Below are 14913 nucleotides of genomic sequence, written 5' to 3'. Positions count from 1 at the left end.
TAAGATGCAACACCTACTCTTCAGTAAGAACAGACCATTAAAGGGTTGTTCTATTAAAATGAAGTTTTCCCAGGGGAATGACTGTCATCCTTTGTTGTTGAAACTTTTGGGGTTGATTCTCTTTCCTTCCCTGCACCCTCAAATGTTGACATTTTTGTTATTTTGAGTTGGTTTGTCATAATTCTTTCTCTCACCTTATTTGTTAAATCCTAGAAAAAAAAACTTAAGTGAGGTTTTTATATATATATACACTTTTTTTTTTTAACGTGGAGTCATAGAATGGTTTGGGTTGGAAAGGACCTTAAGGATAATCTAGTTCCAACCCCCCTGCCATGGGCAGGGATACCTTCCATTAGATCAGGTTGGTCAAAGCCCCATCCAACCTGGCCTTGAACACCTCCAGGGCTGGGGTAATCACAACTTCTCTGAGCAAATATGTTCTTAATAGGGAGACTGAAGTTACAGCTTTTTAATTAAAAAATAACTTCCATAAAAACTGCTTACTTATATTCCAGCATTTCTGGTCTCAGTATAAATTCCTTTTGCAGTTTGGGAAAAAATTATAGGATGGTAATGTAACAGCTCTTCAGATAGCTACGTCCTCTCCTTAGTCTTTCACCAAACACAACTTATTTGTTTCACTAAGGAATTCCTTAATTACTGTGGGAACCAGTAGCTTTGGTCTGGATGCATGCAGGTTCCACAGCACTTGTAATTGTGTGCCTGAAGTCCTGTGCAGCAGTGGAAATGGTCAGGGTCTCCAAAGGGAGGTTAGTAATTAGCTATTGGCTGTATCTAGTGACCTCTAAGCACAAATAAATAACCTTCACAGTGTTTGATTTCTAGACCCAACTGGGACAAAACCCTTTAGGAATATTGCCTCCTTTTCTGATGTTTGTGTGGGTTATTAATCTGGGTGCTTATAAGAAACCTGCAAAAATTTCATCTCTTCCAGGAATATGGGTGAAGGAGGGTTCTGGTAGGAAGAATCCAAATGAATTTAGACTTGAAGGTGCTACTTTGATGGTCTCGTTTGAGATGGAGGGAGTTAATGTCAGAAGCAAATGTGGGAGTTTTTTATGGAAAACAGCTTGGTAGGTGATGCTTTTGGCATTAGGTATCTTAAGTTCTTAATAAGGTATTGTTCACTGTTTTTCACTCTGGATATAAAAAGTAACCCCATTAGAGTACTCCTATCACTTGTAATGGGAATCAATGTGCATGTGGTAATATAGGCTTGCCGGCGTGGTTCTTCAGTCACACAGCCTTAGGTGCAAGTGTCAGGGGAAAAAAAACCCTATTGAAGTAATTTATGTTGGATATCGTGAATGTGCATGCTATAATACGAAGTAGGAGATAAAAGACTTTCTCTCTTTTGCACTTCTGTTTCAAATTTATTTTATTCAAATTTTATTTTATTTTTTTCAGTGTAGCTGGTATTACTTTAGAAAGCAAGAAGTATTCCCACAGAATTTAGCTGAAGAGTGATTTACGCTAGAGGAAACTGTATGAAGGTGTTGGAAAGATGTTGGATTTTGCTTCTTTTGAGGCATAAAGAACTGTATTTTTAAATACTTGTTACTTTTGAAATAAGAAATTTCTTATTTGAAAATATAGAATAATAGATACTATAAACTTTGTTGAATTGAAAAGAGCTTTTTATGGTGTGTTTTGTGGTTTTGTTTTGGTTTTTTTAAGTACTTCTTAGATACTCCTGCTACTCCTGATTTTGTGTGTGTCCAATTAAATCCCAATTCTTATTTTTTATAGACAGTTACTGGGAAAGGCTTTGGAACCAAAGACTTTCGAGCAGCTCTGGAAAATGGAGTCCTGTTGTGTGAGTAAGTATTGACCTACCAATGTGAAAATCCTTCAGGTTAATGTCAGTATGCCCTTTCTTTGCTGACCTCTGAATTTTTTTAAGTACCTAAAATATTTTCTAATAAGTAATTATTTTTTGTTTGCTGTAGGAAGGTAGAACAGCTTTCAAACATCTTAGAATCATTAAGGTTGGAAAAGATCTCTAAGTCCAACTGTCATCCCAACACTACTGTGCCTACCAAACCATGCCCTAAAGTGCCGCGGCCGTATGGTTTTTGAATACCTCCAGGGGTGGAGACTCCACCACTTCCCTGGGCAGCCTCTTCCAATGCTTCACTACTCTTTCAGTAAAGGCATTTTTCCCAAAATCCAATCTAAACTTTCCCTGGTGCAACTTGAGGCCATTTGCTCTCATCCTCTCCCTTGTTACTTGAGAGAAGAGACCAGCACCCACCTTGCTACAATCTCCTTTTAGGCTGTTATATATTAATTCACAGGATCTGTTTCATGTGTTGTCGTACATGCGTCTTCATGCATTAGCAAGAGGGTCATGCTGATCCTCTGGCCATTTAATTGGTTTTATTGATTGTAATGCTCATGATATCACTGGGCTTTCTCTTCAGCTTCTGCAGAGTGATGTTGCCATGGCTGAGAACAAGGCGTTCAATTATCCGTATATCCCCAGGTTTTTGTCCTCTATCCCCACTTGCCCATGAAAACTATTGTAAACTGTGTGCTGGTTGTTTTCTAAATCCTGAAAGCTACCTATTCCTACCAAAGAAATTTTCTTTATCGTATTGTATATCTTCTGTCACGTGTGTGCACATGAAATCCAGGTTTCAGTACTGTCTGGATTGACTTAGTTATTGCTTCCAACAACAAACTGACATCAGCTTTTTCTGGAGTGCTTTCTCTGAAAAGCTTCCTTGTGCTTTTATATTATAGGTTTGGCAATAATAGGACTTGTCTGGTTTCGTTGCTAGACTGACTCAGAGGTGTAAGAAGTCCGCTTGTCAGGTCTCTTCCACATATACATAATTGGTTTTGTACTTAGTAGAACAGGTTTCCAGGACTGGAAGTTGTGCTAATGCCATAAGTTTTAAGGAAAGGCAGATGTAAATGTCATTAGAATGCCAGTAAGTCTCATTGGTGGACTACCTGGGACATATGAAAAAAATCTCTCATCTTGGAGCTACTCTTTAATCAGTTCAGCAGAGCGAACTTTTAGAAAATATTTATAGAGGTTCTGATATTTTTTCTCTTGTTATATATCAAAAATATCAAAGCAAGTGTGAAAGGGTAGTATTTCTACATTTTATTTCCCTTCTGTGAATATTACTGTTTTCTGTCCTTGTCACTGTTTTTCTCTTTGGCCCGTTTGCCCATTCAGTCTATCTTGCTAGTTGCTTCTGCAGTTATTTTTGTGATATGAGGGAGCTGATTAATTTTTAAAGACTGAATAATGTAGCGACAGGCAGTGTATTTCCATTTCTTGCATAATCAAATGTTAACCAGACTGTGGTATTAAAGATAGTTTATACTTTTAATAATAAGATATTTCTTCAGGTATGTATTTAGTGGGATGTGTGTATTGTATTCAGCTGTAACTTTGAAATAGTATCTTTAAGAACTGGTAGTGAGCTGATGTATTCTAATCCTCTGATATCTTTGTTGTTAACACTTATTTGGCATAAGAATGAGTTTTCATCTGCCAAATGCAAATCAGTTGAATTTATCTGTAATCCATAGCCACATGCAAGAAAAACAAGCTGTAATTCCTTCAGCTGAACAGCTTGCCTTATGAGCCACACAACTTTCTTTACTGCAAAAGGTACCTCATCATGTTGCACTAAATCATATAGTTGCCCTCCTGTATCATAGTTTTAAACTTCACATACTTCATGTACAAGGAGAAGTGATTTTTGTGGAAAAGGAGAGGAGCAAGATGGGAAAAGGTTTTCAGGTGTCCAGTCTTCACCAAAGTCAGCTTTACAGCAAGATTGTAAATAGTGGAGACAAACTAGATATGACAGTGCTCATTTCCTTGGTTTACCTGTGACAATTTAGTTTAATGTTCACATATTTATTGTTTCTGGAGATGGCATCTTTTTGATTTAAACTATTGCAGGTAAGACCTGTACTTACACCCTGTATTCCTATATCAATCTAGTTGGTTTGTCTTATTAATGACCAAGTGTGCCTCCTGACCAACTGATCGGTAGTTGACAAATAAAGCCTTTTAAAATATACCTTATTTTCTGTGCTTAGGTTGAAGGAAGGAAGTTTTCCCTATCACATGTTACTTCATGTTCTGAAGTATAATAAAACAAATAAAAACTTGGAAAATGAAATAAATAAATAAATTAGGGCTCAACAAATCACTACTTCTGTTCTTTGTGGCAAATTCATCAAATGCATTTTGTTTACTAGATAACTTAAAGCAGCTGAAAAATCTCAGGACCTGCTATTTCTTCTACAGGCACTTAGAAATCTCTCCTCTCTTCTAGTATGTATAGGTAAACTTAGTTCTTTTTGTTACTTTCCAAATAAATTTGCTGCTTGAGCAAAAATTGACTTTTACCTCAGAGAGTTTTAAACTCTGGGTCCTGACTCTGCATGGATGTGGGTAGATCACAAAATCTAACTAATGCTTTGTGGGGTAAAGGGACTGGCCAGGCAAGCAACAATAAGAAGGGAGAGCAAGTCCAAAATCTTCAAAAGTATATAAGCAGATGAATTTTGCAGGGTGTCCTCAGGTCCCTTTTCTATGTTGATCCTGTGGTCTAGTGTGTTATTTGGTGAACCACAGTATTTCCCTATCTCTGTGACTGAAAACCTAAGTATGAATGTGCAACGAATCTTGTGCCTCATCCTTACTGCAGGATAATGTGTGCATTTGGGCTTGCGTACCCAACAGTGATGCGTTAGTCTGTCCTATCTTCTCAGTTTAATTATGAGTATTATATAATGTCAGAGTTGATAGGTGCTAGTCTCTTAGGACTGACACTAAAAATGACTTGCATGTGTAAGTTACATGTACCAAAAATGGTTGTTGCATGTGTTGTACTGGGCTTGATAGCGTTATGAAGACTGAGTTGATTTCTTGTGCTTATAGCAGTGTCAGTGCTTTCACACTGAATGTTCAGATGTTTTTGCCATCTTCTGCATCAGAACTTTTCATGTGAAGAAAATCTTTAAATGGGAAATTTGAATCTGATTTAACATCTATCCATGTAGTAGAAACGCATCTATTTCTGCCTATGCTTACCCAGGCGTTTTCTTATCTTCTTTCTGACTTCGCCTTTCTTGGAAATCTATTTTGTGTGTGATTTGTCCCACTTTTGCTTCTACACTCTGTCACAGCTTGTCATTTCTTGAAAAACTGATTGAAAACAAAATCAAGGAGCATTAATATGCTCAAATTTACTTGGTACAAATCATATAAGTTCGGAATACATGCCAAGTATTTCTTAATTAGCGCTGATGCTCCTGCTAAATAGTTGATTATGTAACAGAAAATCATATGATTTCTTTTCAGCTTGATTAACAAGATCAAACCTGGAGTCATTAAGAAGATCAATCGTCTGTCAACTCCAATAGCTGGCTTGGTAAGTCATGATATCAAATCAAATATGTGGGGTAGATACCAAATTATGTTTGGTTTTAATGAGTGTTCTCCAGCCTGTTGTTTTTACAGGGACTTCATACAAACACTTAAGTTTTCAGAACTTTAGTTCTGTTTCTGTTTTTGTTTAAAATAGTACCATTTGTATGTTGTTTTAGACCACAGAGGCTACCTGTTCTGTGATTTGAATCTGTAACATTAATCAGCTTGTCACTGCATGAAGCATCATCCCTAGCTATACCAAGCACTGACAGCTCCTGTGCACAAACCTGTAGAGTTACTTAACTTTATTTAAAAGTCACCATCCGATTTTATGTTCTCAAGCCACTTCAGAGGTCCCTGTATTAGGGAAGGGAGGGACTTGGAAATCTGTGTAACATGAGTATTTTTAGTGTCTGCTTTTCCCTGCCCACAACAAAGCTTAGGTTCCATTAAAATAACTCTGATGATGCAAAGATCTCTCTTAAGGTTTCAGCTGAGGGACTTGCCAATGTTTTTACTGTAAATCACTTTGTTGGAGGGGGAAAGGGGAGAGATACATGTAATTATTTTCACAGAAATTTAAAAGATTTCCTGTATGCTGTCTGGCAAATTTGTTGGCCAGAGACTGTAGGATAAATTTTGTAGCCATTTAGCATCAGAAAACTTTTGTGGGTAAACAAAATAATTTTTCGTAGAATCATAGAACAGTTTGAGTTGGAAGGGACCTCAAAGATCATCCACTTCCATGGCAGGGTCGCCTTCCACTGGATCAGATTGCTCAAAGCCTCCCCCAACCTGGTCTTGAACACTTCCAGAGATAATTTTTTCTTCATAATTTTTTCCTACAAAAGCCTTGTTGGCTCTTCATGTCACTAGGATATCTAGGTCACTTAGTCCTGTCACCAGAACTGTTGGTCTTATCTTAAAAGACTCAAGGTGAACAAAGACATAGGTGTGATTCCTGTAATAAATGGAGGATCCTATTTTATGGTAAACATTCCATCTCAACATTAGCTAAGTTACCTCACTTCTTAGTAGGAGTAGAACAGAAGACATCTCTAGATACTTGTATTTATACCTTTTAATGGGATGAGCCAACAAAATGTCTGCTTTTGCTGGTCAGCTGTGTATCTCGTTAGAGAAGAAATGTAGTCAACTTGCCATATGTTATTGCACAAGCTGACAACATGCATTTCCACACCAAATGAATGTAGAAAGTATTAGTTGCCTTTGTCCCAGAAAAGCTCAGGGTATTATGCTTGCAAAATAACAAGTGCTGCACATTCTTTTCCTGTGAGGAATCCAAAAAGAATTCAAATTAAACCAAAATAATTCTGAAGAGGGCAGCACAGTTATCCATTGGCAGTTTGATTGCCTAAATGGCCCATGAATTAACCATTTGATCCAAACCAGAAAATCGTAGGTTAGATTTCGTTTTTGTGGTGACTGAAGCGTTGCATTGAATCATAACTGTAAGAACTTCCTTTCACATACATTTCTTTGTTTTTCTTCATATGTAAAAATTTGGAGTATTCTTTAGGTGTGTAGTTTATCTCTTAATTGCTGCATATTAATGCTCCTTCAAGTTGTTTCTAGTTCCTACTAGTCTTCAAAAATAAAGCAAAGGGGAGGGAAGGTGAATGATTCTCATAAACCAAGATCACCCAGGGGTGGTGGTGATAAAATACCCTATGAAGGTAGTCATTGAGAGAGCTGATGTTTCGTGATAACACTGGAAAAGGTTTACGTAAATACTTCGGTTTCAGAAGATCAGAATAATGAGGGCCATAAGGAGAGGCTTTCAGAGGATGGTGCTTACAGTGACAATAGTGGGAGGGGTGATGTATTTTCCCAGGCTTGAGAGGAACGTGCTCAGATATTCCATCTTTGAAGAGCCCAGCTTTCATCCTGGCATGTTGTACTGAAACTAAAAACGATTATTTTGTGCATTTCTAGGAAAGCAAGCATTGGTGTCTGACAGGATTTGTCTATATACTTCTGTGGCTCTCAGTTCTGCTATTTTCAGTGTCTTTCAGTCTTGCTTTAGTTGCTCCCCACCAAGTCTTTGAGATTTAGAAATTATTGTTGGTATGGGGACCTTTTTTCCGGTTTGTTTTCTTTTTGTCTTTTTTTGTTTTGTTTTTTTTTTTAAACCGGATGGAGAATTTGACTTCAAGAAATGGCCTTTTTTTTTTTCTAAAGTATAAACAGATGCCTCAGTTTGAATTCCAGTCTTGCAAATCCTGTAATCTGAAGATCTTTTAATCATGTTCTTTTCATAGCTCCTCTCTGTAGTTCTCTAGACTCATGTCCTCAAGTTCGTTTCCAAAACATTTTATGCATTCCTCATCGGGCAGCTAGCATCCATTTCTCTCTTGGCTTTTCTGATTAAAAGGAAACAAAACCCCTGTATCCTCAACAATTTTGTGGCAGTCTGATTACTGGAAGAAACCAAATACGTTAAGACATTTTGTTTTGAGTTTTTTTCTTTTTTTTCCTTCTTTCCCTCCAGAAACTTCTTCAGATTTGGTTTTGTTCTATAGGGAGTTTGTTTTACTTCCATATAAGCATGTTTTCTGAGCTTTATTTTCACTTCAAATACTTGGCCGTTCTTTTTTCAGCAATACAGAAATACTATGCTTAACAGGTGTCTTTGGTTGTGTCTCCAGAAGGGTTTCATTATATTGTTCCTTTGAGTTCATGGTTATTTTGAAAACAAATTTATTGAGTATAATTGGAATTGAAAGCCTAAGTGAATAAAGAACTGTTCTGCTATAGGGAATACTGTGTGCTATACATTGTTGTATTGAGTTAGTGAAGTGCTTTTGGGTAAATTAGGTAAATGCATTATTAATTTGTTATGTCATATTTACTTTTATGACACCTTAGTTACCATAAAATCTAACAGGGACTTTATATTAGCAGGATCACCTAAATTCCAAGCACATTTTAGACAACTGAAAACAAGGCTTAGCTTTCACCTTTAGTTTGATTATATTGCTACCTAGCAACATTGGGTGTGGATCACAGTGGTTCAGGTGTAATCAGAGTGGAATGGATAAATAACTATGTGTTTTTATGATTAAATATTGAAATTAAACTTCGCATTCAGTTAAAAAAATGCTGAATTGGTACCAGGAAATTTTGGCATGGTGCAGGAAGGCAGGGCTACAGCTTGCGTGGGAGAGTTTGTTAAAACTCTTTGGGAAGGAGGGCTGGACCCAGCCACATTGCAGCTTGCTGCTGCAGCCCCACTGCTCCATTTCTCTTCTGCAGCGCATACTTCCCATGCAGCTCCTGAGGTGGTTTCCTGAGCTATAAGGCATGCTGGCTGCAGGGTGTAAAGGACCAACTTAGAATCACAGAATCGGTAATGCTGGAAAAGACCTCTGAGATCAGAAGGTCCCACTGTCAGCCCAACACCACTGTGCCTATTAAACCATGTTCTGAAACTAAACCATGTACCAAACTTGAGCAATGATTGCAGAGAGATCTGCATCTTTTTGATTTTTAGCAGGACATGGCAGGTTTTAGAGACCAAGTTGTCCCCATAGATTTCTCAGAGGGGAGTTAGCTGGGATGTGTTTGTTGGTTTGTTTGCTTTAATTTTGGCCATTTTTAAAAATACTGTAAACCTTTGCACTAAACAGTTTCTGGAAAATGAAAATTTAATTTCTGCTTATCTTGCAAACTTCCCAAATTACACAGTTTGTATAGAGAGCGATGCCTGTATTTTCCCTAGTACAGCAGAGCATATTGGCACATAGGAACAGTTCCTGAAGCCCTCTGGCATTTCTGGGGGACATGGTAAGGGTAATCAGAAGGTCAGAGGATTGTGGAAGCTGAAGTTTCATTATGCATAGTAGTGAAACTTCAGTTTGCCTTAAAAATCCAATTTTTCTGGCCCATACTTACATAAGCAAGAGATGCGATATTAAGAGAATTACTCAAATTGATACATCTTCAAGGGTTCAGATCCTGCAAAATTCTTTTGTTTAGAGTTCTCAGGGTAAGGTGGTGGTGGAAATAAAATAAATACTTCGCTAAGGCAAACACAGAGAAAAGCTGGTTCTTAATTAATATGGTGTTTTCACCTTGAATCGCAGCATGTGAGATGGTTTGGATATAATCATACAGAGGAGGAGGACTGTGTGGTCTGACAATGTATTTTTCTAACAAGGCTTTGTGGAGCACTTTGAGGTGCATCTCTGGCTGCAGTGCCATTCTTCTCCAGAAACCTCGTTTCCAACTCAGTTGGCTGAACACAGAGAATCATGAGCGGAGATGGAAGTTATAATGCATAGACAGTGGGAAGGAGAATGAGTTTTGTATAGTGTATGTGAGCTTGACGCATCTGTCAGAATAATACGTTCCTTATTACTCAGGATAAATAACTGCATGCTCTGTAGCAGGGCAAAATTTTAGTTAAACTAAGTTTCCAGCTGAGACCAGGTGGTGAAGCAAATTCAGAGTTAGAGTCAATCTATCTTTTCTGGAGAGAGTTGGCTAATGGGAACCTTGCTGTGCAGCGTACCAATTCAGTTTTTCAAGTCCATTTAACCTTCTTTGTGGCTTCTGAATAAGATGAAAGTGCAGTGTTTTGCTCTGTGGTTGGGAAGCGTTTCATCACATCAGAGATCTGAGGGTTGTGGTCAAACCACAGGGCAGAGTAGAAAGCTATTGGGTTTTTAGAATTGTAAATGAAATGCCATTAGTGTTTTGGTTTTTTTTTTTTTTTGAAGTTGGTCCTTCATTTCAAAGGGGTAGAGCTGTTGCTAACTGACTTTCAATGTGAGTGCTGGATGAATATTAGTAACAAATGTCATCATAAAGTTCTTCAGCTTTGGCAGAAAGTTTTTTTGGTGAATATTTGTTTCCCTTTCATGCAAGAGAAAAAAACTGCACATAGCTAGGCTGTCACTAGTTTGAACATGTGCATCTGAAACTCTAGGTGGGTTTTTTTTTTTTGTTCTAGTTGGGAATAGAGTTTCCTTTAGGGTAAAGACAAGTTTTCCAGGTGGGATTTTTCCTGGTTCACTAAGGCCCAACGTGTACATCTGACAAGTGCTACTCAAACATTATTCCTTCAGTTTAATGCTATCTAATGTAATTTTGTTACATTCTAAAATTTACTTACTTAGTGTATCAGAAGGTATCAATTCCACTTGCACCAGGCAACCATCTCAAATAGTGGGAGAGAGCCACTTTGATACAGAGATCATGGGCATGTACCTCCTACACCAGGAAAGAAGGGAATAATAAAGCTAGGAAGGGACAAATGTGAAAACTCTCCCAAAATGAGAGGAGAGATAAAGACAGGGTGGAGAAGATAAAAACACTGCCATTAAGAAAGACTTTTCTGAGACTTTGTGCTTAACGCTTTGCAAACCATGGAACCGCCCTGGTACTTCCTTATCTCTTGTCATCAGGTAGAGCTGGCCAAAACTTCCTTTTCTGTGGGAAAGTTTTCTTGAAAGGTTGGGTGTTCTGGTTTTTTTTTGGTTTTTTGTTTTTTTTTTTTTTTGTTCTAGGGGAATGACACTTTTAAAACAATTTCAGAGATAAAATCCACACTTGCAATGTGAAGATTAGTTCACTTATGTTTTATTTAGGACTTGGCTACAAAGTTCCTTTTCTAAGTTACTTAGAAGCAAATTAGTTATGTTTTCCAATTAAATTTAAAAATCTGATGGTGCTACTAATATAAGCCATTTTATTTTAACTTGGCATTAATTTGACAAAGGGATTGCTTTTTTTAAAGTAGATCTACTATCAAAGTTAATTCCTTCATGCTGAAAATCCTGACTATTTTCTCCTGCTGTTCACCTTGTGTTTAGTATAGCCTTCATATTAGCCCATGCTTTCTTTCTTTCTTGCATTTTGTATTTTTTAAAATTTTTTTTTAAAAAAAATATTTGACTAGTATGGGCTACATTAGTGGTGTTAGTAGTTTGTCTGGTATGAGAAAATTAATATAAGAGAACTTCTTTCTATCACTCATGGCATATGAGGAAGGGCAAATACAAAAATACATAATCTGTTATATAAAAACTACTGTTATTTGCTTTGCTTTGCTATATAACACCAAAAAAATAAATGCTCCAGCTTAGATGGGCTAAGGTGGCTGTGCAGCTGCTAACAGTGTCCAAAAACATTCATAAGGAATAGCCTCCTAAATGTTATTGAGTGCTGACTGAAGAATTGATATCCATTTAACATGCTCTGTTTTCTTGTCTGGTATTTCTGCAGCAGCGAGGGTGTGATACTGAGTGATGTGGAGCATTGGTTTTTCCTTGAAAAAAGTCACATTTTTGATAAGGATCAAAATGTGTCACAGCTAACACGGTGGCTGTGAGCTCTGCCTTGAGCCCTTCCCTCATGGCTGATAGAAGTCCTGGAATTTTGATTTGTCTTTGGACAATAAATTCAGAGGTACAGGTTGAGAGTGTATGCTGCAATGCTGTGAAGAGTGGAGTTATTATAGAATCATTGAATGGTTTGGGTTTGCTGTGAGCAGGGACACCTTCCACTGGATGAGCTTGCTCAAAGCCTCATCCAACCTGGTCTTGAACACCTCCAGGGATGGGGTACCCGTAACTTCTCGGGGCACCCTGTGCCAGTGACTCATCACCCTCACAGGAAAAAAATTTCTTCCAAATATCTCATCTAAATCTCCCTTTTTTCAGCTTAAAACTGTTACCCCTCATTCTGTCCCTACATTCACTGATAAAAAGCCCCTCCCCAGCTTTCCTGTAGGCCCCCCTTAAACACTGGACGGATGCTATAAGGCGTTCTCGGAGCCGTCTCTTCTCTTCTCCAGGCTGAAAAACTCAAACTCTTGCAGCCTGTCCTTATGTAGCAGGTGCTCCAGCCCTCTGATAATCTTTGTGGCCCTCCTCTGGACTCGCTCCAACAGATCCACGTCCTTCCTGTGCTGAAGCATCCGGAGTTGAATGAAATACTCCAGATGAGGTCTTACGACAACCCAGTAGAGGGGGAGAATTGCCTCCCTCAAGTTGCATAAGTCCTATTGATGTCTTTCATCTGAAAGCTCATTAGTCCTGTATTGATTTTCATAAGGCAAGGCACAAAATGATGCACATCTTTTTCTGAAAGTTGTGAATTCCTGCACCTAAATGCCAGTTTTCTGAACTAATACACTCAAAAAGTTGTTGGGGAATTCAGAAGACAAGGATTTTTAGAAACTTTGGATAATCTTTGCTTGTCTGTGTGGACATTTTAGTTATTAGAGAGCACTTAGTGTTTCTTTTGACTTTTATTCTTTATTTCTATATATGCATAAGACCAACAAGGGAGAGAAAGTGAAAGTGGGTATGGTCTGACAGAACATCCAATGTGTGCTTTCCTTTTTAAGGCAGCCTACACATTTAATACAGGCTCAGGAAGAAATTGTGTCATATTTCTCTTTTATAGACCTAGTTATCTACCTCTTTTTGTTCAGTATCCTTTTTATGCTGCAGGTAATGAAACTTCCAAAAGTTTTCAAGAAGGAAATGGTAACTGCCAGGCAGGACAGATTAACTTTAAAGTAATCATATTTTATTATTTTATTTAAAAGCAAAACCCAACAACAACAAACCAAACCAAATGAGAAATTTGAGGCACTATATTCTCTGTGCATTTTGCCTTTTATTTCCTCTGGATATTTTAGCCTGTTGTTGCACTTAGCCGGAGCGGATTGGATTCAAGCTATAATTATACAATCTTAAACACCAAAAACCATTCTGATGTGTAGTGGTGTTTACTGCATTGTTTTAAGTAGTGCAGTAACATCTTCAGATTTTAAAGGTGCTTAAACCAGGTGAGGACTTTTACCTGCTTGTTACCAAATAAGTGACTAGGATACACCTTAAGTATCTAGTTTTGTTCTGACAAGTACAATTACATGGGAGGGGAAAATATTTTCTTTGATCAGTGGTCCAGCTGAAATGCTCAAACAAGTCTCCTGGACATAAAAGAATTTTTATTAGTCTGAGAAAATATCTTTACACCTGGGAAGTGACACAGCATGCTATTTCAAATGTAAGCATCAAAAAACGTGTTAGATGTCTTCATTAATTTTAGTGAGATTTTTCTCAGGGCTACAAAAAAAAAATGCAATTGGAAATTAGCATGTATGTTTTTGTTGTAAAATGCAGAAGATTCAGTTGCCTTTACTTCAAATTCTTAAGCAGATGTTGTTTATGAGAATGATGGGCACAAAACCTGGGAGATGAAAAATCTTTAAAAGGAGTAACAAGTGACAAGACAAGAGGAAATGGCTTCAGGTTGTGCATGGGGAGGTTTAGATTAGATATCGGGAGAAATTTCCTTTACTGAAAAGAGTGGTAAAGCACTGGAAGAGGAATGTTAGTGTCCCTGGAGATGTTCAGAATATATGTAGATGTGGTGCTCTGGGATATGGTTTAGTAGGCACGGTGGTTGTGGGCTGGCTGTTAGACTGGATGATCTTAAGGGTCTTTTCCAATCTTAACAATTCTATGATTCTATAATTAGTAAAATAGGAAGTTATGATCTTTATTTGGTCTTTGTAAATCTATGAAGTGTTTTAGAAGCCTGATCATTACACTTAAGAATTTAAGAAAAGTTTTATCTCTATATAAGAACTTTGTAAAATGTTATATTTTGGCCTATTTCACAAAGAGGTGCTCACCATGGTTTCAGTTCTACACCTGAAGATAGCAGAGCATAGGCACAGGGAGTTTTAGTGGCTTTCCTGAGGCCAATCAGTAAGTCAGAGCAGGGTAGGAGTGAAATCTTGACTCTTGGTTCAATTCTCTCATAGACTATACTGCAAGCCTACAAAAAATAAATGTCTGGCCTGAGTTCTGGGAACCTAACCCTGTAAATTAAGAAATGTCAGGGGTGATGCAAGACCTGATAGGAATGTATATGGAACTACAAATCACTTCTGGTACTCTTTTTGCTGTCTATGGGAAAGAGGAATGTAGCTTGTATGGAAACACCTCTGCTAGACAATTAGGAGAAGAGGGCTGTGTGCTAGAAAGGAAGTTTGGTTATTAATAGCTATAGATGACATTGTTCTCTAGTCTTTCAATGCCTGATAGTAGGAGTATGTAATCTCGGCAGTAGTTTGCTGATGTTTTGTGCCCTTCTGCTTGAAAACATATGGTATGTTTCAGCCTTAGCCTTGAATTTCCTTTGATTGTTTTCTGTTGTTGCTTAAATACTTTGAAATGTAGGGTGTGGGGAAATAGGAGGTTGATGCAAACTCTTTGTGACATTTTTAGTAGCAGCTCAAGATTTCGATCAGGCAGAATGGAACCCAGTCAGGAGATTGAACTTGACAGGTTTTGGGTGGGTGATGGTGAAGCAAGATGTATCTAGGAGGCGTAAGTGGGGAAGAATTATATGGGTGCAGACTCCAAGAAACGACAGTTCAACTGCTCACCCTGATATCCAGTTAGGGGACAATAAGTGTTTATTGATCTCTATGAATCAAA

At 37.8% G+C, this 14913-nt stretch overlaps 1 protein-coding gene across 15 annotated transcripts in view; it reads left to right on the top strand.

The window, feature by feature from the left end:
- Positions 1-14913, top strand: part of LMO7 (LIM domain 7) — a 144319-nt gene that overhangs the window by 39806 nt on the left and 89600 nt on the right. For all 15 annotated transcript variants that reach the window (XM_069880170.1, XM_069880157.1, XM_069880140.1 and 12 more), the window contains exons 2-3: positions 1771-1841; positions 5360-5429. In XM_069880170.1, coding sequence (XP_069736271.1) covers positions 1771-1841; positions 5360-5429 — 141 coding nt within the window. The remainder of the gene's footprint in view (positions 1-1770; positions 1842-5359; positions 5430-14913) is intronic.

Source organism: Phaenicophaeus curvirostris, chromosome 1 (assembly GCF_032191515.1).
Source record: "Phaenicophaeus curvirostris isolate KB17595 chromosome 1, BPBGC_Pcur_1.0, whole genome shotgun sequence".
Classification (NCBI taxonomy): domain Eukaryota; kingdom Metazoa; phylum Chordata; class Aves; order Cuculiformes; family Cuculidae; genus Phaenicophaeus; species Phaenicophaeus curvirostris.
The sequence above is the reverse complement of the archived record's forward strand: the minus strand, read 5'-3'. Positions and strand labels throughout refer to the sequence as shown.